Raw genomic sequence first — 27,089 nt, 5'->3', positions numbered from 1 at the left:
GAAAAATATTAAAGAAAGATGAGGACAGTGTTTTTACAAGGCCTGTTGCAACAGGATGTGGGTGATGAAACACTGGAACAGGTTACCCAGAGAGAGGTGGTAAATGTCTCACCCACAGAACCATTCAAGGTCAAGTTGAATATGGCTCTGTGCAACCTGATCTAGGTAAAGATGCTTGTCCTCACTGCAGGGGTGTTGGGCTAGATGTGCTCTAAAGGTCCCTTCCAACACAAACAATTCTATGATTCTAAAAGAGAAAGAACCTTCACTCTCTTCTCCTAAATTCCAGATTAAGGAATGCATGAGTGCAACATAGGAAAAAACAGGAGTTACACTTTTGACATACTATAATCTGCTAAAATCTCCTTCCTACTGAAAACAAGAACATGGAAGGGTCTCCTGGGCCTGCAGATGAGATTAATAAATTTGAACTGTTCCTTACTAGAACTTAAATGGAGATGGAGAGATCAGCATTGTTTTGATGAAATGCTACTTCAGGTCTGTCACTGAATATTAAATCATTTTAGCTAGTAAACTCAGTTCAGTCATGTATGGAATAACCCAAATAATCAAATTTTGGGGGGACTTTGTTTGTTTGCATTTTTTAAAACAAGGAATGGTACACTGGACTGATGTACAGGATGTTTGGCTTGTTCCTTCCACACTGCAGCCATTCCTGCCCTTCAGTTTGAAATCCAAACCAGGAAAAAGGGAAGTAAAAATAAGACAACAAAAATTTTTATGAACATTTTAAAAAAGATCATTGTTTCATTTCAACTTTACCAACTGGACTAGGAAGTTGAGTATATATATTCTTACCAAGATTAGGAATAGAGTAAATTTTTTTTTGAACAGACAGGGATTAATTATTTATTTTTTCCCTTCCTTCCCTGTATTTGTCTCCCAGAGTAAGTAGAGGAATGCTGGTAGGGAGTGGAGCACTGCAAGTCCCAGGATATAAACAGCCTGAGCCTAACAAGAACTCCGTTGCCACTGTCACAGAGCAGAGAAGAGGCAAGAAAATTCTATTACAGTATCTGTCATGCTTGTCAGGAGGAACACTCTGCTGCTTAAAATATTGTTAGTATAAATGCGTATCAGTTGATTAGGTCGATTTTCTTGAGCTTCATATACACAGTTTTGTGATGTCTGTTAAAGCCAGAAATGTTCTTCTCCCGTTTAGCAATTATGTTATTTCATGCTTACCAAACAATATGCCCATACTGTGTCACTGAAATTCAGCTGCACCTGCTCAAGATAGTAAATTAAAATATTTAATGAGATAGTTTAGACAAATGACACTTGATGCTTGTTCTGCTTCCTCCAGCTGTTGTGGTTGAAACACTGAACACAAACAAGGGATTTAGGAGATGATTTGGATTTTTGGAGGCTTTTCTTGATTGTGGCAGTTCCATGAAAGAGGCAGGATCAGATAGCGAGAGAGAAAAAAGGAAAACAAGAAGGCAAATGAAGAGTGAAGATGATGCTCACAAAGCAAGGTTAGGAAGCAGGGGAAACATTTCTCAAATAATCAAGTAAATTAAAAGATTGTAATGGACTTCAGCAAGAAACAATAATGACCATCTCAGTTGTTTCATGCATTTTAGAAAGGTATGCTTGCTCAACAGCTACTGACAAGGTAACATCCAAAGCAAGTGGCCCTATCTTATCTAAAGATCTCTATGCCAGTGTAACTCAAGTAAGGATCTGTATCTCGTGCATGTTTTTCTTTTCTGACCATTCTTGTCAGTTCTTTCATGAGACTGATGTGTGGCTAAAATGCCACTCTGCACTACAAAACCAATTCACTCTGTATTTTGCTACACAGTCCAATCCTACTTATTTGTAGACAGGCTCTTATTTGAACCTTTGCTGCTTTAAAAACAAATTACGTTAATGAAATTACATGATCCTAAAATTCCAAGTCAATTTCAAAAGACTTCCATACTGTCATTCCTGACTGACGCTTAACAAAGTAACGTTTTTCACATTGCAATGAAGGTGGCAAAGCATTTCTAATTTTAAATTCAAGGTAACAAGTAGGATTTGTTGCTCATCACTACACTGCTACTTAGTGTGCAATTTGACAATCTGGTCACCTCACCTAATTTTGGATCACTGCAATATGGAAGTGTTTAAGTAAGCTAGTTACCAGCCTATACATATCTGCCTCTTACCTTTGTTAGAAGTCTGCTTTAAGGTAGGAATTCTGCTTGTTTTGCTTTTGATGAAAGTGATTGGCTCAGATTAGCTCAGCTGTAGGCATTTACTCTGTATACATCTACATATTATAATCACCATCTCCAGAATTTGCCAAAATTTGCCTTGAGGCCACCAAAGAACCTCCATGGCTGTGTCCAGATCTAGGGCAGACTTCCATCCATGCATCCTGTCCATAGACCAGGATTCCCATTTCAGCTCAGACTGACACCATCAGTCCTTGCCTGAGTGATGCTGCAGGAGTGCCAGTTCCCAGCCCTGTCCCTGGATAGCCCTAAGTTGTAGGCTTTCCTCTAGCTCTGTCTGTGCTCCCATCTCCTGCTCCTGACTGGACTTCCTGGGTAGACCTTGAACCTGAATCACCACTTTGTCTAGCCTGGGACTATTGGTGGACCCTCTTATCAACACCCAGCTCTTCTCACTCTGCTCAAACTCTGGACCAAATTGCTTTGTTAATAAAGGTACTGCCAGTGCTGAGGTTACTTACAGTTCTTCAGGAGTCAATTTTAGAGTCAAATTTCTTCTATCTCCAGAATTCTCTAATCTATTTCTAATTTTGCTTTCACAGGTCAAATATCTATCTAAAAGGTGCTGCTGTTTATGAAAGATCCTACAGTGTTCATAGATCATGGACTAAATATCTCCTCCTCTCAAGTTTATGTAAAATTTACATATTTAACTGATGTGGCCAGAAAATGCAGGGAAGTTTTCCTTCCTCATTCATTCACCTTACCTCTGTATATTTCTTTTAATGAGACTCACTTATCCCTAATTATCATTCAATGACCTTTTACATATAGTCACTATCTACAGCACCTCTGCATTGACTCTGGTTATGCAGTTCCTGTATCTTTCTCATAATAATGTAGGCATTTTCTGCTGTTCCAGTACTAGCAAATAAGTACAAAAGCTCATTTCAGACATTTCAAATGAATTTTTCTTTTGTCATCTAATTCATTCTCCTGCCACTGTACAATTGTTCTCTACAATGTATCTTTTAAGAGCTCTCTTGATGGATGGTGTCTTCTATTATAACTTTTGTGCTACTATCATTCATTTCCTTTATTGTGGAAGACAAAGACATTTTATTGGCATACTTCTGTAGTAGAGTTTTATCTACCAACTTTCTCAAATACCAATCCTTCATGAACTTTTGCTGGAGCTTGAAAAAAGATTTTGGGGCAGATGATTGCCTCTGATGCCTGAACCCTCAATTACCTGTTGCATTGTCTATTTTAAATTTCATTTCTATACCTTTTGTAGAGTTGTGGTGCACTGAAGTGACTGTTAAAATCCCCATGAACTTACTAAGAGAGTGATTTCATCCTGTTTGACTTCAGTTCAACACAGTATTTCTGTCTTAGCTAAAGAATACAAATAATAACCTCTTGCATAAATTTAGCAAAGTACAATATATTCTGTGACTGAAACTTGTATGTGCTCAGCTAATTGTTTAAGTAAGAAATCTACATATACTCTTCAACTCCCATCAAATCTCTTACTTCACTGTATTTGAACAAAAATGAGAAATTATTTTTTCAGTAATATGTGCTGCTGCTTAATAACACAGCTACTAAAACCCATTTCCTTTCTTTGCTACACTGATACTAAAGGATACCCTGTGAGTGATTTACTTAATGTTGTCTCAAGGTCTGTAGGAAGAAGAAACCTGAATCAAGTTTTACCAAGCCTAAGACAAGTGTCCTCTTTAATTGACAACTCTCGCAGAAAAATGTAATTCAGCATACAGGCCATACCTCCCTGAAGATTAAACTCTTGTTTGCTTAGCAACATTCTCTTAACCCTAGACATAAATTGCCTTGGTTGCTCAAGATTCTGACAGTAAAATCTTGTTGTATTGTCTTTTTCATGCAAATACATGGACATACATACCTAGCAGATCCAAGTCCAGGTGGTTTTGAGCTATATAGTGCATGGGCCTGGGTGCAATATTTTAATAAAGCACTTCCCAACTCTTAGGCCTGCTGGAAAGATGCACCACCATAAAATAGTCCTACATAAAGTCCAGAGTGCTCAGCTGAGACATTATCAGACATGGAGTGACTTTTTCTTAATCTAGAAGAAAGAAGCAATGGAGCTGGGAAACAGCCATTGTCCTTAATCCCCTGTGTTATATCTCCTTACACTTTCATATACAGTGCTAGAATCTATCTTAAAACATCTAGCCAATCATTTTCATGGTCCACAAATGATGGGTTTTTTCCTGACACATGAGTGGTAAAATGAATTCTGATTACTTTTTTCCTTCCAGTCTCTGAATCACAGTTGAAAGAAGGTAGATAGACTACTACTGGGAATGAGGTGGTAAACACAATGTTTGTTCTCTTTGGCCTGATGTCCTATTTTTAACTAACTATATAATTCAGTGTAATAATCCTAGCATACCTCCAAGCACCTTTGAAGAGGGCATTTATGGCACAGACTTATTCCTATATTTATTATTATTTATTATGACATCATGGAGCCCAGGCTCTGTTACACAAGACAGTTACAAAGGTAAGTTAAACAAAGACAGCCTTATACTTGAGCATGAAATTCTACATCCCATATGTTCCCATAGATTATGGTTTACTTTAAGGGCTTTAACCCATTATTTTAAGAAGTAGTATAAACAAATAGAATATAAACCAGCTTGCAGTCTAAGGTCATTCAGTTACACATTGTATTTCCTCAAAACTACTGAAAGTGCTTTTGGCATTACATGACAAGATATAAATTTTATATATGCCCTCCCTCCTTATTGCAGTTAAGAGTGATGACAGCACTCAAAGGATGTTGTGAAATACAAACATCTGCATACTTGTAGTTGTTTTTTGTTTTTTGAAGTTTACATTAAATTTTTAATACATAGTTCTGCAAACTCAGTCTTCATCTCTCAACTTTTACTGGTTTATTCATCAAAATACTCTTTAAAGGTCTGTGACAATAGTGATGGTATCGGGAAAGAACAGGAAATGTTACTCTACTGTATTCATTGCTGTAGATCTTCTATATATTTTTATACCATTCTGTCCTCCCAAAATGGGAGGCATTTTCCTGCAAAAAGCACTGGTTTAGTTTCTAAATTAGGTATGCTGCATAAAACAGGGAAGGAAATGCTAAAGCAAATTCTATTTTTACATGAATGCCTTAATACCCACAGTCCATGTACTCTAAGCAGGAACTGCATTTTCTCTTTATACAACTTAACCATGCCCAGGATAAAAAGGTAACAGCTGAGAAAAACCAAGCATCAATGTAGCTGCAACAAATCTCTATTTGCAAGGCTGAATATAGAGATAATTTGGAAGATAAGGAAGAGAAGTAAAGAAAGTGCATGAAAATGCCTCCGTGATCAGCTGTAGGATGGTGGACTAGACCTTTCTGTGACTAAAGGGTTTGCAGGTCTTCTAAGAGAGTGTGGCCATGAGGAATTAGTAAATGCTAGTTTTAATGTTTTCCACAGTGTTCTAGAACTGGAGAAAAACCTATTCAAAAGAAATTCCACAGAGTGTTGAGATACCATTCTTCAGGAATACGTAATTCTTTGTTCATCTAGAACCTTGTCTAGAATTTCTACTTCATACTTCTGTAGTGCTAGAGTCAAAATCTTCATGACACCATTTATACTTTGCTATTCCCTCTAGTTAACCTTATGTATATGTATCATGGTAGTGTTTCAGCAGCTCCACCAAATGACTGATTAACAGTGTTGGCTTTTGGAAGACATAGAGTATTTAGAATGTGGAAATGGAAGAGGCACTTTATATGTTTTTTTTTTTTTTTAAAAAAAAAAAAAGTATGACTCAAGTAATACCTTCCAAAACAATTCTATAAGGAAGGGCCAGAGTAGAGAATTACATTTGGGTTGGAATCAGCAGTAGCAAGGTCAAGATATTGACACTATTGAGCTCAAACTATAAAGCTTTGCTGGCTAAGTAGTTTTGTTATCACAGATATGAACTGCCACTAAGTTAACTACTATGCTTTTAGAACCAGGATTCAATCTTCACTTTTCACTGAACAGGAACATATGGAGGGATCAGATCTATAGACTGAAAACCTTTCTGTGCAACATCCTATGGCACTGAAAAGAGCCCAGATAACACAATTTAGGTAATCTGGAAGACTTCATTGAGTCTTGAAGTCTGTACTCTTCCCACTGAGCAAGTGAGATGATTGACAATTTTGCTTCTGTGATATAATATCCTTTAAAAATTAATGTACAACAGACAAGTAATAGGTTGTAACTGAAAAATTAGTGCACGCCTAGTAATGACAAAATTATCTCATGGATGACTAACATTTCCTAATACTAAAAGGGTCAGCTTTTCTTTATTGCACTGCTGCTAATTCTAAGCACTAAATTATCATGATCTTTATAGGAGTTTTATGTTCTTGTTGACTTTTAATTTTGTGACTGTACCATGATTTCTAACTTCTCCCTTCTACTATGAATGATAGAACCCTATTTTGCAGTGTCAAAGAGGAGCAAGCAAGCAAGTCTCAGAAGTGCTTGGAGTCCCACATATAGGAGACCATGGAGTCAACACAAATAAGTGCCTTTTATTATTCTGCTTAATATTCTGCTGAAAAAAATATGAAAAAAAATCTACTAGTGAAATGCCATCTCTAACTTTCAAAAAGCTTTTACAGATCTCTCTAGATTTTACAAGATCTCTCTAAAAACAACAAAACAAGACAGACATTTAAAAATCTGATTTTCTTTCTTCCTTTTAGGAAATTCCAGATGTCTTAACATAAGACACTTGAAATATGGAATACATTCTATGTCCTCTAATAGTTTGAGACCACATAAAAAGCTCTGAAATCAACAGAAGGGTCACTGTTAGTACTGGGATGTGAGCTTTTCTCAGACCGAGAATATTTACATTGATTATTGGATATTTTCCAGTTGTGTTGTCTTTCTGAAGTACTGATCAGGACTTAGATTCAGCAGCAAACACATGGTACAGAGTGCACATCATCCACAGACATACACTGGTTTCCATCATAATGTTGTCCATGTGAACCAATGCTCAAAGAGCCCACTGTTTTCTTCTAGGATTGTTTCTTCTGACTTTCATGGCATAGTCTTTCATGGCATGCTGAGCATCTATCTTGCTCTTGACAGTCAGGTTTCCAGGGAATTTCTCTAATAAGCAAAGACTTTGCTTTATTTTCTAGAATTAATAGGATGTTAGAGGCTGTGGCATACAGAATAGCCTGTGCGGGTTGAGCATACATTGACCGCTTCCCTTGGAGAACATTGCCTAAGACAACATATGCCATTTGAATCCGATTTTAAAACTAGGATGAATCAGCGCTGTGTTCTGAATGTAACATGCAGACTGCTGCAGGCTCAAATTCAACACTGAACTAAAGATATTTTTGGAAGTGTAATGCTCCAGAAATTTTTAAAGACCCACTTTTTGTGTTACTTGGTAAGCTGAAATTGATTTTTTAAAATTGCAGTGCATTTTTGCTTATTGTTTTACACAGTTGTTGCTCACATTTGTTTTAACTAATCCTAATTTATAAATAGATAAAAAATTATCAGGCAGTAGTTCTAACTCAGACATATTTTTTTTCTATTTAAATGTTAGCTGTGTAGTATACAGGGAAAAAAAATCCATACGATTTTTCTTTTTTAATGTCAGAAGTGCACGACACAACATCTGACAGGAAGCCATTCATGATGAAGTTTAAATAATACTGAATTAGCTTCTTTAAATGTCTTTGCCTTTATATGATCACTGAAAACCTGCCAGCCTTTCCCTGTTCACTAAGAACATTACTAATTTAGGTCAGGATACCTTGGATTCAATAGACCAGTATGTTATGGTTGCTAACATTATATGAAGGAAAAAACCCTATGATACTATGATTGAAAGTCTGTGTGTATAATGTCAATGTCAAAGGACATTTACCATGGTCTTTCACTGAGGGAATGGCTCTCTGAGACAAATGTGTTCCTACATCAATTTTACTAAGACTAAAAAAGTATGTTCTTTCTAGCTAGAAAGCAAAAAATTTTGTGACAATAGGAATGTGTTTGTCCTTCAAATGTTTATCCTTTCTTTCTAATCTTTTCCCATCTGTTCTTTTCTGAGAAGAGATGTAAGGTTTGTATGATAAGATTTTATTTCAAAAAGATGTTTCTTTGTAAGAAAACAACATGTTTCCTTAACAGCAGTTTCAGTCACATGGTACTATTATCTCTCCCTTTGAAGGTGCTGTGCAAAAGTCCTGCATCACACTTCTATTTAATTTAACTTCCCTTTTATTGTTCAGCAACAAAAGCAACTGTAACTGCTAGCATTCTCAGGGTCAATGTGAATCCATACTAATCTGTAACAGTATCCTCTAAGTCCTTTGTTCACCACCGAGAGACCAAGTCAACCATAAATGGAAAAAGCCCCTCAGGGAAGCAAGCAAAAGAAAAATAAAAGGGCAAGGGTACAGATTCTGCCAATGAGTCTATAAGATAAGACAAGCACACCCTTCAGTTTGTATATGAAGCTACTATAACATTAATTCACCACACAGCAAAGAACACAACAAAAAAATTGCTCTCCTAAGAGAGTTATGAGAGGACGGAAACCTACTTATGAGCCTTCAGAGAAATGTATGAACTGAAATTTCTTGTTTATGTTAAGACAATAAAAGCAGTATTAAGACATATCTATAAAACACCAAATATTTAGTGATATCTCTAATAATTCCTATTTCAAAGGAAAAAAAACCCAACTGTTAATTTACTTCACGAACGTCTTTTTTCTTAGATGCAAGAAAAGTCTGTCATTTTCAAACGGAAGTATGTTATCACTACTTACACTCCAAAATATTTATTTCATACAAATTAACCAATTTCCATTTGACAGTGACAGCTAGCCACTAATCTCACCTACCCTCACTCTGGGAGCTTGATGGTAGAAATAAAACTAAAAAAGGTTTAAGCTGGTTGTATACAGCTTCACAGAGGACTCACCATTTTTGCTACCTGCCTAGAGTACGTTTCCTGCACTTTCTCGTGACAATATTGTGTTCACAAGTTATCATTCTTTAAGCAGATTAATTCAGTTTAAAATTTTTAAGTGCTAAAACTCAACATGATATTAGAATTATGAGTGTGAGGCGACCCTGCCCATGGCAGGAGGGCTGGAACTAGATGATCCTTGTAGTCCCTTCCAACCCTGACTGATTCTCTGATTCTATGATTATAAAAATGAAGTTGAGAATGGCACTGTAAGCAATGCAAGCCCTCTTTATTACACCTTAAGGCATGCATATCATAGTCCTTTTGAGAAGTAATTAAAAGTGCAAGGTATCCCTCTTCCAATTTTCATTTCTTCCAAAACAGCTCTTTAATTCTATTTAACTCTATTTCTAGTTCATTGTATTTATTGAAAGCAACTCCATGAAGAATGACTTGAGGGTAGTGGTGGATGAAAATCTGGACATGAGTTGACAATACTCACTTGCAGCTAAGTCAATAGTATCCTGAATTGCATCAAAAGCAGCATGGTAAGCAGGCTGAAAGAGCAGATTGTGACACTCTGCTCCACTCTGCTGAGACCTCATCTGGAGTACTGTGTCCAGCTCTGAAGTCCTCAACATGAGAAGGACATGAGCAGGTCCAGAGGAAGGCCCTGGAAATAATCAGAGGGCTGGACCACCTCCCCTATGAAGACAGGCTGAGAGAGTTGGGGTTGCTCAGTCCAGAGAAGAGAAGGTTGTGGGAAGACCTTACCTTGTCGTTTCAATACTTAAAGGAGACAAGAAAGATGGGGACAGTATTTTTAGCAGGGCCTGTTGAACTGGATGAAGGGTAATGTTTTAAATCTAAAAGGAGGTAGATTTAGACTAGATATAAGGAAGATATATTTTTTACAGTGTGGATGGTGAAACATTGCCCAGAGAGGTGGTGGGTGTCTCATCCTTGCAAGCATTAAAGGTCAGGTTGAAGAGGACTCTGAGCACCCTGATACAGTTAAAGATGTTCCTGCTTACTACTGGGGTATTGGACTAGATGACCTTTAAAGGTCCTTTCCAACCCAAAGCATTCTATGATTCTATATTTGCATGTTAAGCCAGTTTGGTTCTATTATCCAGTGTGCTTCAATTTAACTTGCCATAGTAAGTCTTTTTTTCTTTTGTTTACTGAATGACATTTTCCACTGAATAATGAAACTCATTTTGGAATAGAAGAGGTGAACTGCTGCTAGTAAAGTCATTCTAGCATTTATCAGAGATGTTAGTATATTTTTATTAGTAATACCAAAATATTGTGAAGATTGCTATTTCTTTACAGTACAGACTGCATGGCATTGCATTACAGAAGAATACAACATATTTCCACCTTACCAAGTGAAAATTTTACACACAATCAGAGCAGTTTGAAGGATGCAGTAGTTCCATTCAACTGTAGATTTGCTCTGTATCTAATTAATTCTTTCCTTATAATTAAGTTGTCATAGCAATGCATTTTTAATAGTACTGTTTCATATGCCAGTAATGTGCTGGAGGCAGAGGTGTTGGTAGGTTTTTTTTAGTAATCAGTTATGTTAAATTATAACTTTAGTAAATACAGAAATACTGGTCTACTTGCTGTAGCAGAAGAGTGTGTAGTCAGGCTACAACAGTTCAGAGCTTAATCTCACATACATAACTAATAGAAAGCTACACAAAACTTTGTGTGGCTCAGCTCAAGAAAGTGAAGGCAGATCCTGCACTTGCATTGTTTTGAATGCAAATGTTTACTGTCTGAAAAACCTAAATGGTAACACTTTACTAAGCAGAAAGAAAACTTTTGATTTTTCTTCCAGAGGCATTGCTTTCACATATTGGTATTTATATGGTACACCAGGCAGCCGTGGAGAATAAGTATCGACAACGGGAAATCACAGCACTTTGCTGATGCTGCTTTATCATGTCTTCCTCTCTGTTAAATTAAGTTACACATATTTATAAGGTTTCAAAATAACAGGAAATCATCCTCCAAGGATTAAGACTGTACCTCTTGGCTGTTAGCAAGGCACTGATAACAAGTGTCAGCATGCCCAAGTCTCTGAGAGCAAGACATGAACCTTGAGCAAAGAAAAGAGCCTGATACTTCATTCTTTTTAAAAAATTTAGAATGTGAAGAATAATCCTCATCATTTTTTATTATCTGGCAAAATGTAAGTGCATCATAAAAATGTAGGAAAAAATGGTGTTAGCTTATTTTCTGTGAATGAGAAAGACAGGGAAAGTGAAAAAACAGAGAAATTCATTTCTTCGCATCTCACTAGAAAGTATAAGGCTGTAATTTTGAAGTGTTGTTTGAGAAGAGCATTATGTAGCACATACCCTCCAAATGTTCCTCAAAGAGCTGATGAAGGAGAAAGTATATTGTGAATGCAATAACTGATCTAACCATTATGTCTTAATGAAGATGTGTATTGATTTGCTTATGAGGACTGCTTAGTCTCTAAACATATTAACGTGAAATTGTCCACTCTGAATTTCCTGACCTTCCCTGAATGATGTGAGAAATACAGCCACTTAAGTCAAACTCTAGAAGCTTGCAAGCGAGAAAAAGGTGCATATGTTTTTGGATGAAGTGGAAATCTAACAGTGGGAAAGACAAAATTACTAAGGGAACTGTGAAGTGATAAAGAAAACAAGGGACCATATGTCTAAGCAGAACTTTTGCTTCCCTCTCACTTCCTGGTATATGCTTTTCTGCTTAGGATCAAAGCTAATCCTACACTTTGATTGTCTAGAAAAAAAAAGTGTAATATACAAGATGAACCTGACATTCAAAGATTTCCTACAAAATAAATACATTAAGAAACATAGGAATATATTCATAAATAACTGCAATTTATGCATCTTTACCCTTTATTTAGAAAAGATTGTACTTTAGTTAAATTAAATAACATTTTCTCTAAGAGTTGTAAGATTTATCTTATGTAAGCTTCTGGCTGTTGCTGCTTTGTTCTTCAAGAAGTGCATATTTAAAAATAATAGAAATTACATGTTTAGTGAAGGGATCAGCAGTCTATGCTGTAGACTAGCTGGACAATTGGATCTTTCTGAAAATGGCCCATCATCAGAGCAGTGCAGAAGATGCTGAACATGTCTGGGGTTACTCATTTCACACTATCAGTTTCTTCTCAGGTATAGTGAGAGGCAGAGCCCACACAGCATTTGGCCTGTACATGCAGGCATCATCTGCAGTTTTTATACAATTCCAAAGTAGATGTAGTCAACCAAGTTAACTACCTTGGGAACACAGATCAAGAACTCCAGGGTTTCCTGGTCTAAAACATTATTTACAATACACAGAAGGAGACAACCACTCCTTGATGACATTTTCCCCAAGAATTTAACAGTTTTTCTTAGATAAGGAATATCACTTCTTCAGGACAGTCCTTAAGAGCATTATGCATCTGCTTCCCATGGTCCTTTGCAAAAGGTGCTATTTGCTGAACTACAGCCATTGGCAAGGTGTTGCTAAAAGATGAGGAACCCTACAGTCATGTCTGGATACTGGAAAATGGCTGTGCACATGGAGGAATGTGGTACTTTTTTAGGCCACAAAGCATGTCAGACATGTAACTTGTAGAGTTAGCAATGGTGATCAGTCTACATCTAAACCGTGAAGACTTAACAGCCTTGTAATTGGCAATAGTAGCATGCTGTGGTTAAGTTAAAGTTGTACAATTTTCCATCTTTCTAATTCATCTTTAATGAATGTGGCCTCATTCACTTTCTCAGATGGATTCCTAAGCATAGGGAATGAATTGTTACTATAGGATACTTCTAATTTATGTCTTTGCAGCTATGCAAAACCTCTGCAACATTTTGAATTACATGTTTGAAACAATTGCTTCCCACAGAAAATTTTTTTAAAAGCCCAGACATTGCATCATATTTCTGTTGTACTTGTGTTCATTTTCACATACTAAAATAGCAATAGTAGCAGTAATAGTGACTGCGGATGGACTATGAGATTAGCTGTAAAGAGGAAGCTGTGGTGGGAAATTAGAAGGCAGTAATAGTCTAACTAGTAATATAATGTACTTTGAACTTCTCAGTTGCTTCATATAGAGCTGCTGAGATGCCAGGGAAAAATTAGAAGGCAGTAATAGTCTAACTAGTAATATAATGCACTTTGAACTTCTCAGTTGCTTCATATAGAGCTGCTGAAATGCCAGTGGAAAAACAAAACAAACCAAACAAACTATCACACTCTTCCACACGAAAACCCACAGCAATGCAGATAGCATCAGATGCACAGAGCTGTAATGCAAGTATATTTATCTCTATACAACAGTAAGACATTGGAGAGAGATAAACAAGGCAAACCCTTAGCTGACTGCAAGAAATATCTTTACAAACACGATTTCATTGTCTACATGAAAAAGGCATTTTTGAAGATCTAAGATTGGGCAAGTGAGAAAGGAGAAGTTGTTGAGCACTCCCAGAGGACTGGTACAAAAGAAAGTAGAAAAGAGTATCTGGCTATTGCCTACTCTCACACTACAATGTAGGCTGACAAGGTAGTACATCAAAACCCCTTTATGCTGGTTTTGGCTGAGATAGTTAATTTTCTTCACAGTAGCAAGTATGGGCCTATGTTTTGGATCAGCCTTAATAATTCCCTGCATTAATAATTCCCTGAGCAGTGCTTGCACAGCAGCAAGGCATTTTCCGCTTCTCACATCACCCTGCCACCAGGTAGGCTAAGGGTGCACATAAAGCTGGGGGAAGACACAGCCAGGCCAGCTGATCCCAACTGACCAAAGAGTAATTCCGTATCATATGGCATCACGCTCAGCATAAAAAGCTAGGGGAAGAAGAAGAGGAGGACACTTAGCATAATGGTGTTTGTCTTCTCAAGTTACACATGATGGAGCCCTGCTTTCCTGGAGACAACTGAACACCTGCCTGATGATGGGAAGTGGTGAATTAATTACTTGGTTTGCTTTATTTGCATGCATGGGTTTTGCTTCACCTATTTAACTGTCTTTATCTCAGCCCACAATTTTTCTCACTTTTGCTTTTCCAGTTCTCTCCTCCATCCCACTGGGAAGGAGTGAGCAGGTGGATGGGTGGCACTTATTTGCCAGCTAGGGTTAAATCACAACAATCTTCCACACAAAAAACAGCACAGTGATATGAAAAAGTTATTGACAGGTTCTGTCTGTGCTTTTTCTTTTGATTGCCTTGGAGAAAGGACAAAAGGAGTATCACGATCTACACAGTTTTCCCTGAAATAAATACAATTGACTAGTCCCTCATCATTTCTCTTCTTCATTTCCTATCAAACTTCCCTTCAGTGAATAACAAAGCTGACCCTTTCATCAGACAAGGGGTACTTCATTTTTCAAACGTGTACATTTGAGAAAAAGAAGCTTCTCTTCTTGCCTGGAGCTGTGCCTACTTCTCTCCTCATCATGATGTAGAATAATTTCATCCTTTTGGATCATCATTTTGAAGCTGTAACACAAGTCATCACTCTGAGCATCAACTGAGATGAGAGAACGTGTGTTTCACTTTGTTCAGCACAGAGACTTTTATAAAAAGGGAAATATGCATTGGTTAACATGGAAGTTCCTACCAGAAACGGTGAGCTATTAGTTTAAAAGGAGCAAATCAGGGGGAAAAGCTTTGTTCCTTAGCCTACAAAGTGGAATTATAAAATTCATAAAAAGCATTCACAGGGAACCTATAGTACTTTATTAATTTATTTGATAACTATGAATTTGACTCAGTGATTTTCCTCTACTTTGCTATCTCAATAATAAAAATGGCCAGGCTGACATCATACCTCTGCTGTTATTCAGCAAACCATTCTATCAAAAAAAAAAGTTTCAGATAGATTCATCTCAGTATTGTGTTGATATTCAACACTAACGCACGGCAACAAAGTAACGTGAAACAGTAAATTGGTGAACAGGCATGTTCTAGCAAAAGAAAAAGAGAAAAAGAAGGACAAGGGTTAGATATTTTAAACGATTTGTTTGTTACTATGGCCCAGGGCTTTTTCCTGATTCTTTTAAAGCTGCAATAAAAAACATATGAAATATTTAAAATGTGAACAGGCAAGTTTACTCACTGTTTGCTGGATGCCAGCGCACTGCGTTTAAATATGCATTACAGTAATGGAAGAGAAATTCATGCTTGGATTGGGTAACTTTTCCTTGAAGTAAGGGCATCAGATCATGTCCATCAATAACTCTGAGTAAGAAAGCATTTCACAATCAGAAGAATAATTCAGACCTCACTTTACTGAGAAGATACTGTAATTCTTTGTTTCCGCTACTTATAAAAATAAATGGCCACCTCTATTTTAGTGGTCAATTTAAAAAAAAAAAAACTTCGGTTCTTCTTCCTCTTTGATTATCACATTACTTAAGGGAATATTGTTTTCACATTTTTCTATTGGAGATGGTTGTTTCCTCAATCCACTTTTATCTTTTTTCTTTTCTGGGAAATTGACAAGACATACGTGAATAAATTGCTACAACACAGTCCTCCAAGTATACCTGCTCAAGCTGCTTGGGAGTAGTCTGTTCAAAGTAACCCTAAAACCAGAGAAACACATGCTCTGCTCTGGTGGCAGTCCCAGAAGTAATGCAAAGAATACTGTCCAGCAAGTTATGCATGACAGAACTTAAGACAGAAATTGCCATTTCAATGCTGAAAATGAACTATGTTTAAATATATGTTGATCAACCACACACACACACTCACATAGACACAAATATTATTTAAAATACTGCTGGACAATTTTGACCATACTTTGAAGGAACCAGTTAATTTACATCAAAATGGAGTTATAAAATAAGCAAGGTATTTAGATGTGTCAATAAATTATGCCTTTGAATTGCTGGAATCAGCTGAAATCACGATCTGTAATTTTGACTTGGTGTGAATTATTAATTTCACAAGAAGTTTTATCAGAAATTACTTTTTGCCAATACACAGATGCATTTTGAGCAACATCTCATAAAAAATTAGTTGAAACTTTTAAAAAGTTTTGAAATGTCTATGGTAAATTTCAGTACTGTATAGAACTCATTTCCCATTAGTGTACCTGCTACAAGAGAGATAATAACATCACTTTTTAAATCCATCAGCTAGGTATGTCTATGAAATTCTTGGCAGCTATTGCATATAACAGCATCATTCTGGATATAACTCATCTCAAAAGATGGGCAGGGAAACATTCTGAAATTCCTAAATCTATGGTCTGACAACTCTGCTTTCTGGGTGCATCCCTGCCTGTGGAGGCTGTTGAATCACAGTTTTTCCCACTTTCAGTTTGCACTGCTTTCTTCCCTGAGTAATGCACTCTTGTCTTGCCCCTGAAGGCTTGCTCAATTTCAATCTGAAAGCAGCAGATGAATGTTTATTGTACACTTCCTGTTCTACAGTGTTTTGATGGAGAAAAAGATGTCTCCAGTACTCTTGCATTACCAGAAATGCTGGTTTCAGGGGGCTATATGAGACTTTCCTTTCTTATTACTTCTTTAACTAGGAGCACCTCCTCCTTTCCTTTTTAACCTGCTTCCTCCCAGTGACTGAACCCTAATTGTAACATATTCCTCAGGAATAATTCAATGGAGTGATAGGAATTCAGCTGCTGATTCAAAATGCTTCGAGCTCCTCCATGACCTACCATGAACATGACATTAACTGTGGCATCTAGGCTACACAGAAAAATCACCTGTGGAGCAACTTGCAAGTGGACTAGCCTGACTAATTTTTCCTGTGTCCTACACATGTCCTGCTCTGCCACTACCTTCTTGCACTCAGTAACTTATCATTAGCAGATTGTCTCTTCTCAGCACTGGTTTTCCCCACAGGGATCCTGCATGTTTTGAGTTAAAATGCTGTTTGTGTATGACAGATGTGTTCAAAGCATATGCATATCAGAAGGTTTTTCCTCTTATTGGATTGGAATGGCAACAGAATTTAGATGGAGGCACCTTGCTGCTGAAACTAGATATCTCCTGAAAGAAGACAAAACACAGATGTATAAAACACCTTATGAAGTACAGAAATCCAGTAAGTTTTCTCATCATGTTTTTCTTATCTGTAAGGGATTATTTTCACTAACTTGAGAGAGAACAAAAAAAAAAACCTATGAGAAACACCTGTCTGGCAATTTGATATGTTTTATCATAATAAGTAGGCCAAGGTTGAGCTCAAAATTATTAAAAATATTCACTCATAGAATTATAGAATTGCTTTGGTTGGAAAAGATCGAGTCCAGCCATCAGCCTAGCACCACCATGGCCCAAAGTGCCATGTCTACATGTTTCTTGAACACCTCGAGGGATGATGACTCCTTCCCATTCCTGAGTAACCTATTCTAATGCCTGACCACTCTTTCAGGAAATAAATTTTTCATAATATTCAATCTAAACATCCCCTGGCACAATTTCCTCTTGTCCTGTTACCTAACGGTAGGGAGAAGGGACTGACCTCCACCTCACTGTTACCTCCTTTCAGGGAGTTGTAGAGCGCAATGAGGTCTCCGCTCAGCCTCCTCTTCTCCAGACTAAACAATCACCCTCAGCTGTTCCTCATAAGACTTGTTCTCAAGACCCTTCACCAGTTTCATTGCCCTTCTTGGACACGCTCTAGCAACTCGGTGTCTTTCTCGTAGTGAAGGGCCCAAAGTATTCTTGAAGTATTGACAAAAACCTGTTTTTAAAACCTAATTCTTTCTTTTCATTCTCACCTCTATTTTCATAGACATCACCAGCATGTATAAAAACACTCATGAGACTATCTCTAAAACAGAGATATCTACAAAGCATACCTGTCAGAGGGTAACTGTGCCTCAGCAAGTTTAACTATGGTAGGAAATATATCCATGTTACTTGTTGGCTCATCAATATAAGCACCAGCCTGTATTACTCCAGACCAACGGAGAAGCCCTGGCACACGAATACCTCCTTCCCAATTCATTGATTTTCCACCTAAAAAAATGAAAGTTTTATTTGCTAAGAAACCAATTTCTTCTTAGAAATATACCTTCCCCAAGGTTCAACTTCCAAACATCAAACATTCTGTTTAGCTAGAATACTTTCATTAAATGTATTTATCTCATTTTTAATTTGCACCTTGAAGGAATCATCATATAGAATTTGGTCTAGATAATGTGCCACATAGCTATGAGAAGAGAGAAAAAAAAACAGGAATAAAAAATGGAGGCATGCCGAGATGTCTGTTTTATGAATCCACACAAGATGTATGATATTTTATTTAAAATAGTACTTAATGACTTTACATAGAAGAAAGTACTAATTTAAGTATGCTTCTGAATTACCCAATTTAATGCATTAGGAAGTAAGTAACTCACTACAGGACTATTGGCCTTTTAGAGCAGTTTTTAAAATTTACTGTTGTCACTGCATTAAATGCAATTCCATTCTCATAAGAAAATGTGTGGCCACCTATTCTAAAACTCAGGAATGAGATGCATGGATTCTTTTTGTTTACATTCCTGTACATTCTTGCAAAACATGCTTTTAAAAACAAAAATCTAAATAACATGTAGTTTTACATTTGCAAGTTGTTATTTGGTGAGGTTTAAAATACCTGTCACCTAGTAGAGGGAAGTGTTCACCCAACAGTATGCTTGCTGAGCAGTCATTAATACTGTTGCATAAGGAAGAGTGTAGATGTCAACAGAATGCGTGTCTCTTATACAGAAAAGATGACTCTATCCGTGTACAGCAGTCATTAGGATCTTAAAAGTTTGGTGGGGATTGTGTGTTACCTAGTAGGAAGATTAATATCCTGCCTGAGCTATGGTTCACAGAAAATTGTGTTGAGCAGCAGTAGTTAAATCTGAATAAAAATACAAGTATAAGGACATAAAATTATAGATATCCTCAAGTTATTTTCAGTGAACAGCTTTGCTGGGGAGATGATTTAGTTCATGATCCAGATCTCAGTTCTGTGCACACATCACAGAAGCTTCTTGGCCAGATGGTACTGACAGACAGAAAACCCTAAGAGCTGATCTATACCATAGGTAACTGCATGCGTGAGGTTCCTTTTATTTCTGTATGCCTGTCTGAACCTGTTAGCAGTGGTAGCTAGATGTGATTCTTTAAATAAACTCTCATTTTACTGTTGCCTCCTGTGTAATTTGAAGACAGAGTAATTTCAAGGCAAGTGGTGAATTCTGTTCCCAAATGTTACAAATCTTAAAATCTAGATATTGCATGGCTTTCACAGTCCCAAGGTTCACAGCACAACTTTCTTGAATCACTACAGAACAGGTCAGAAAACCTGCACTTCCCCAAGCACAAAGAGAGCACTCAGCAAACTCTGCTTCCCTGCTGTGAGGTACAAAAAGCAAAATGGAGACTGCAGCAGGGCTATCTCCTCGCTTATGTCTATGAAGAAGTGAGTATTTTCCTTTTAGAAGACTAATTAGAGTATTTTTTTTTTTTTGATATCTCTGGAGATTAGGAATAGAAGGGATACAGGGCAAGAATTATGGGTCATTGTGGAAGACTGTTCTCTATTATCTGTGCCTATGTGGTGTTCATCTTTATTAGAACTGTGTTTAATGACAGAACCTGAGTTGCTTAATGCCATTGTGTGATTAAAAATCCCTTGATATACATCATCTTTAAAACTCTATCTGTTAAATGCTGTTCATGCAATCTACATTCTTTTTCCCTAACAAACTAAATCAAGGTTTCACTAATAATACTTGAAAGATAAAAACAACCAAATGGCTAAAATATTAGACAGGCAAGAACAAATCCACAAAAAGTCATTATTTAAAATAAAATCTCTTCATATTTCAGGATGTGACTCATTAGCTTTGTATTTTGCTTTGATTTGACAACACTGAAACGGAGAAAAGGTAACAACCTAGTAGTCTATATGCCTGGCATACTCTAGGCAGCCTAGATATATATTATTTTTGTTCCCTTAAATATGTTTTTAAAACATCATAAAGCACCCCAGGCTGTATTTTAATGCTTAGCTATCTATGCTTTCAGTGTTATATTGAACAATAGCCTACATTCACCTTTTCTGAAATTTCTGCAGGAGCAGGTAAAGTACAGACATAACTCTGCAGTCATCCGCAACATGATATCAAATTTCCATTTTAACCTCATTTCAAATCTTACCTGAAAGAATCTCTTTTTTCTCTCTCTCTGGTTTAAATTGACTGCTATTACCTAACTCTGGGGATAGAGCTTTTACAAAGGATGATATATAAAGGGGAACTCTGTGGTATATCATTATTAATATTTTGAATGACAAAAGATGAAAACTATTTAAATAACTTTCTTAGAGCATTTGGATCATAACTATATTGATCTTTCTTTCCTTCTTTCCTTCTCACATTCACAGAAAAAAGTAACAAGAAATTAAAAGTTAAAAATATAAATATAATAAAAAACAAATAAAAATCATCAGTTAAGACTGATGAAGGACACCGATGAGAATTTTTTTTGAGTGAAGTATTAAAGGGAAAAAGGCACAATAAAAGTTTACAAAACAAAGGAAAGATAGAGAAAGTATAAACAGTTTTCCCTCCTTTATGCTGAATCATTGAGGAAACAGTATTAAACTTCAAGATGTTCAATGAAATCTGCAATTGTCCCATTTCAAAACAGTAAATGAAAGCACCACATTCTCATTGTCAAATGGTTTAGGATATGCTAAGAATTCAGAAGGACTCAAAGTGGAATTTTATCTTCACATGATGAAAATTCATATAACTAATGCTAAAATTATTTGTAGAATCTAAACTGTCAGGATTCACATTTTAAATCAAGGCCATACTATCTAAGATTAGTAGGAGATATTCTTAGGGGTCTTCTTTATTTACTACACAGCTCCTGCATCTTCCTCCAAGGACTCTGATCCTGATAACCATCAGAAAAAAGGCACTGGAAATAGAGGCCATGGCTTTGATCCATCACTTCAATATTTCTGTATAATCACTTCTAAAAAAGGATACTGAAGATACAAATCAGACTGTGTATGACAGCAACAAGTTTAACACTGTGTTAGCTCTGGTTTCTAATTTCAAAGACTATCGAAATTTACAGCGAATGTTCCACAGTCAGAATCCAGAGTAATAAAACCTTCAAACCAGTGATTTCCTCTTTCTGCATTCAGGCTTGCAGCACTAGTCTAACTCTCCAAACTCCTCTTAAATTTTATTATTGGTGCTCACTTGGCTGTATATCGACAAATTAGTGAGTTCAAATTGTGGAGATCTGTTGAGGGCTTTTGATTTTAGGGCAGAGCCAATTACTGCTGAGCATATTGCTCCAGCTCTGACAAGAGGGTTAAGTGTCTTGATTCATATTCACATTCATGCTCCACTCATATACAAGAAGATAAGTAGGGTCTAGCAGACACCACAGAATGGTTTTGTAAACTATTCATCAGGTGAAGTAAATTCCTAGTACTTGCACACATGAGAAAAGCAGAATTAAAGATCATCCTTTTGACTCTTTTAGGCACATTGCCTTATGAGTGCCTGAAAATTATGACTTCACAGGTCTGGTTTTCATTAAACCTGCCAGAGATGTACAGACCTCAAGCACTTTTCATTGTATGTGAAAATTTTAATAAATTCTTATGTATGAGAATTATGCAATTATTGATCACTTTCACTTCTGCTCCTTTGAAAATGACGATATGGTGACGAAGAAAGTGAAAGATAAAGCAGAATATATTGTATTTCAAAATGGTAAAAGTATATTCAATTGATTGCATGGGTATTTTAATTTCTTTTTAATTTATTAAGAATGTCACTCATACAATGATATAAATTTTTCTTATTTAGTGATTATTTCCTATCCCACAGAATATTGTAAGACTTGCCAGCATAGTATAGATGGTAACTGTACACTACACTATTTATTTTAAAAACTAAAAGTCCCATGACTCCCTAAGTAACCCTATCAATTGGATTTTTTATTAATTCCAGTAAGATCTACTTCAAATTATTCTCTGTTCTGTAAGTATGAATAAAAAATCTGCTAGAAAATACTCTTATTTAATCCAAGTTCCTCGGGAAGACATATTCCCCTAAGTATTTGTCTTTTTTTCCACTCCTCATCATTTATCCTGTATCTTATGTCTGGCATTCTAGAAGGCAAATATTTTTTAAAGCTTCTAAAACACCTCAGGCTGTGCCTACAGCTACAGATATGTAACCATATGGTTCCTTAATTACTTAATTCACTATGTAAGGCCTATGTGCTAACTTTCAAGATAAATTTCACTCTGGTGTTAGCCCAAGGGGATCCACCTGATACTTTATAACCTTACTACTTCAGCATTGCTTGTTTTGCTTATGTAGTATTTCCTTCCCAGCTCACTTAAAATATAGGGGTCATTTCTCAGACAGACACCTACTGACTAAAATCTGTGGCTTTTTGTCACTTGAAAAACTCACTGTATTGTTAGTGTTCACAGTATTTGCCTACCTTCCTTCTTTTTTGCAATTTTGCAGATTATACAAAACTGGGAGGAGTGGTTGATCTACTGACAGTTGTGCTGCCATCCAGAGGGACCTCAACAGGATGGAGAAATGGCCTAAAGAGAACCAAGTACTGCATCTGCAAAGGAATAATCTCTAGCACTAGCAAAGGCAAAGGAGTTGATTGGCTGGAAAGCAGCTCAGCAGAGAAGGACCTGGGGTTCCTGGTGGACAACTAGATGAACACGAACCAGCAATGTGCCCATGTGGTAAGGAAGGCCAATATCATCCTGAGCTGCATTAAGAATATTTCCAGCAAGTCTGCTCAGCACTAGTGGGTTACATCTGGAGTACTGGGTCCAAATGCAGGGTTCCCCAGTGCAAGAGAGACATAGACATACAGGAGTGAGTCCAAAGGAGGGTTATGAAAAGTTTAAGCAGCTGGAGCATTTGACATGTGAGGACAGGCTGAGAAAGGCAGGACTGTTTAGCCTGCAGATGAGAAGGTTCATTCTGTATGGATTTAACATACATATTGTCCTTTACAGAGGACAGAGCCAGGTTCTTTTCAGTAGTGCTCACTGACAGGATAAAAGGCAATGTGGACAAACTCAAAGACATAAAATTCCATTTAAACCAAAGAAAAAGGTTTGTGGTTTTGGTTTTTTTTGTTTTGTTTTTGTTTTTACAGTAAGTGTGATCAAAGACTGGAGCAAGTTACTCAGAGAGGCTGTGCAGTCTCCATCATTGGAAATTTTGTAACTTGACTGGACACAGCCCGGAGCAACCTGTTCTACCTAACCCTGCTCTTGGGGGGTGCCTTCCAGACTCAATTACAACATGATTTTGTAGTTTTGCATACTATCTTTAAAAAAAAAAAAATACTTAAAGGCAATTTATGTTTTTCTCTCTACAAAGTTTCCAGTTTTTTAAGTTACTTTCAGCAAACTGCTGGATTTCTTTGATTTTTCCCCTGAAATATGAGGGGAAACAAACTACAGAGACGCTTCCTAGTGAAAAAATGAAAATAATTGTATGTTTGCAGATTATTAAAAAAACCCACCCAAATGTTAAAAAATACTCTAGTTCTGTAAGATTAAAGATTATAAAAAACATTTTGACATTCATTTGCCTGATGCTGTGTCCACCACTTGCACCATGGAAAACGGGCAGCTGTTATCAAACTTATTTCCCCCAAACTCAGCCTAACTTCTCTTTTTTTTGTTTTCACCTAACTTTCCTTTTCTGCTTTTCTGAAATGACTACATTGGACTCCGTTTCTCCCATCTTCTCCATATCCTAACACCCTATCTTCATGTGATCCCACTTAGTCTCTGGTATTTAGTTCCTATTTGTTATTCCTCATGGCTCATAAACCTCTTTTTTCCTCTTCTATTCTGCTACCTAGCCATTACACTGAAGTACTTTCAACTGACATCCTTCCAAATACGTCTTTGACCAGTTCAAGAGTATATCTGCTAATGTTGAAACCCCACAGAGCTCTGACTGGGCATGTACACTGCTTGAGTTGCTAAATTTGACAAATAAATCCTTCCTATTTACTGCCTACATTTGAATTTAGAATAGCAGTCATGAGAAATTTACTGTTTAAGAAGTTTTGACCTTGGCCACAGAGTACATCAGAGCTTTTTTTTGAGAAAAAAAATTAATATTTTATTTCTGACCCAAATTATAAGAATCATTAGAGAATGTTCACCTTTATATATGCCATTGTATCCTCCATGGACTTCTCCAGTACTGGAGACTTCTTCAACATGAGCTCCTTGGTCAGATGTAAAGTACAAAAGAGTTTTATGACTTAGATTGTATTTCTCAAGTGAATCCAGCACCTGTCCTAAAAAGAAAGAGAGAAAAAAAAAAAAAAAAGAAAGAAAAAGAAGAACAGCTTCAATATCTGTAAGTGCATTCTTCATTAGCCTTGGCACATAAAAATATTGTTTTTCCTTACGTCTTTTTAAGTTTCCATATGAACATTACCACACATAGTGATTGGCAACATGCAGCATACAGTAGGGGACAACTGTATAAGGCCTGTTGCAGTCAGGACCATGGTTCAATTGCTGCACATTTCTTGAAGTATAAAAGAAGATTTGTGTATACCAGAGAAAAGGGCTGATTTATAGAGAGGAAGTGACCTTTGGAAGCAGTTGCTCTCAATCAAGGAAACCCCTCATCAAGAAGACTCAAACACTTGGGAATGCCTGAAAGTGTCTCAGCATGCAGAATAGAGTTTGGGGGTAAAGTTTTGCTGCTTAGCAACCTAATCTCAATGTTAGTGCTTGAATAAGACATTCTACCAAAAAAAAAAAAAAAAAAAAGGAGTGCCTCTGGAGCACTGGTTTCATTATCAAACCTACTAATTAGTCTCTAATTTCACATCATATAAGAATAGACATCAACTATACTCAAAATGTGAAAGGTAATACACACATATTAAAAGGAGGAATCCACATGGATATGCTCTGTAACTCCAAGGTACCTTGGACCCATGTTTCATGTTCACAAAGAAATTCTCACATTACCTCAGCACTGTGGAGTGGCCTTACAGAAATTACATTCAAACCTATTCAGACTGACTTCTTTAAAGAGGATTTCTACATGATGAGAGTGAAGCTGCTCTTGTAACTTGCTCCAGTGAATTTCATACTGATTAGGAATCTAAAATTATGCAGTCTGGAAACTGACCAAACTATAAGAACATACTTCTTCACATCTGCCTGCAAATGAGCTTTAAACTTGTTCTTTCGGAATCTCAGAGTATATAAATATAATTCTGTCTTCACAATCATTTTATCTTTATTCTTTTTACTTAAACATCCAAGAATGGTCCAGTTTGAATGTTAACTTTGATTGCTTATCTGTCCACTAAAAATTAATGCATGAGCTCATGCCCCATTATTGTGTCAAAGAGAATGAGATAAGAACTTGGAAACAGAGAGCGTTTTAAATAATTTTCTGATCATTGTTTCTGTTGCTATGCTCTTTTTCTGGATAAGTAGTTAGCTTACTGCTAGTATTCCTGCTTAAATGTTATAGCTTTCTAAAATGGCCTTCTTAAAAAGGCTGACTGTTTTCATTTCTCATAAGCTCAAATGACTGGAACATGACCTACTCCAGGTGAACTTGCTTTAGCAGTGGGTTTGGATCATCTCAAATTTCTACCACTCTGTGATTCTGTGAATAAAGGAACACCAGCAGTTAAATAAGTGATACCTATTGAATTTGTTTGTAAACTAGGAGAAAAGAAGAAATGTAAGAGTAGGTGAATTAATTTATGTAAATTTTGAAACCTTGTGGGAGTTGAAATTTCCCAACAGAGCTGAGGAAAATCTGTTACAAAGGCTGACATTTTAAGGTTGGTGGGTTGAGAGAAAATCATGCAGATCCATCTGACAAGCCATTCACTTGCTGTAGCAGGCAGACTTTGTGCCAGAAAAGAAAGAGGCAGTTTCCCATTGGCTTCTGAGATTGTTTGGATAATGTGCTTGCTAAGTAGTTATAACATCCCTTGGAAAGACAGCAATGATGATAAAAAGGGGAGTCAAGCTAAGATGTTTTGTGTGGTATTCAGCCACATGATCTCCAAAGCTCCCTTCCAACCTGTATCAAGCTATGATTTTATGATAATAATAATAAATGAGATTGCACAAAGAAATGCATGTGCAATGGCACGCACAATTGCACTTTTTAACCTTGAGGAAATTGGATTTTCAAATTCACCCTATATATAAGACAAAAATCAAAACAAACCAAGAGTTCTACTCATAAGATTATATGATTTTTTTTCTGGTTTTGGTTGGTTGGTTGGTTGCTTGCTTTTTTTTTTTTTTTTTTTGGTTGTTTGGGTTTTTTTTGTGGGGGGGGGTGGGGTGGTGGGGGGAGTTGAAACAAGGTTGAGTAGCTTGACTTGGCCTGGAAAAAAAAATATTGTGATAGGCATATGTTACACATTTCAGAAGGAAAAAAAAAGCATAGATAATCTCATCCAAAGCTTGTTGAATTCAGCGTTAAAACACACATTTCCTTCAGACTTATATACACAAAGAAGATTGGCTAGACTAGGGTTAATCAGTATATGATAAAATGACAATTTATTTTTGCAACATTTTTCAGTGCAGATGGACTAATAGTGGTAATTCAAACAATATTGTCAGAGAATAGCAATCACAATGCACTTGCAGAAATGAAGCAAAACTTCAATTTCTATTTTCATTTTGAAAATTGACACTTTCTAGAATGAAAACTATAAATAAGCAATAAAGTGTGTGTTAACAGGAGATAAGCCCCATTAAAGTGCATTTGAATGATGTGTCTACTGTTAACACAAGCAATACATTCACTTATTAGCATTTCTACCAGCATTTCTAATACA

General features: G+C 36.6%; 1 protein-coding gene across 1 annotated transcript in view; it reads right to left on the bottom strand.

The window, feature by feature from the left end:
* STS (steroid sulfatase) overlaps nucleotides 1-27,089 on the bottom strand; it is a 76,793-nt gene that overhangs the window by 6,994 nt on the left and 42,710 nt on the right. The window contains exons 6-8 of the mRNA XM_054383300.1: nucleotides 24,414-24,551; nucleotides 18,044-18,203; nucleotides 15,329-15,450 (exon numbers count right to left, since the gene is read on the bottom strand). Coding sequence (XP_054239275.1) covers nucleotides 15,329-15,450; nucleotides 18,044-18,203; nucleotides 24,414-24,551 — 420 coding nt within the window. The remainder of the gene's footprint in view (nucleotides 1-15,328; nucleotides 15,451-18,043; nucleotides 18,204-24,413; nucleotides 24,552-27,089) is intronic.

Source organism: Indicator indicator, chromosome 1 (assembly GCF_027791375.1).
Source record: "Indicator indicator isolate 239-I01 chromosome 1, UM_Iind_1.1, whole genome shotgun sequence".
In the NCBI taxonomy this organism is placed as follows: Eukaryota; Metazoa; Chordata; class Aves; order Piciformes; family Indicatoridae; genus Indicator; species Indicator indicator.
This window is presented reverse-complemented; position numbering and strand designations above follow the sequence as displayed.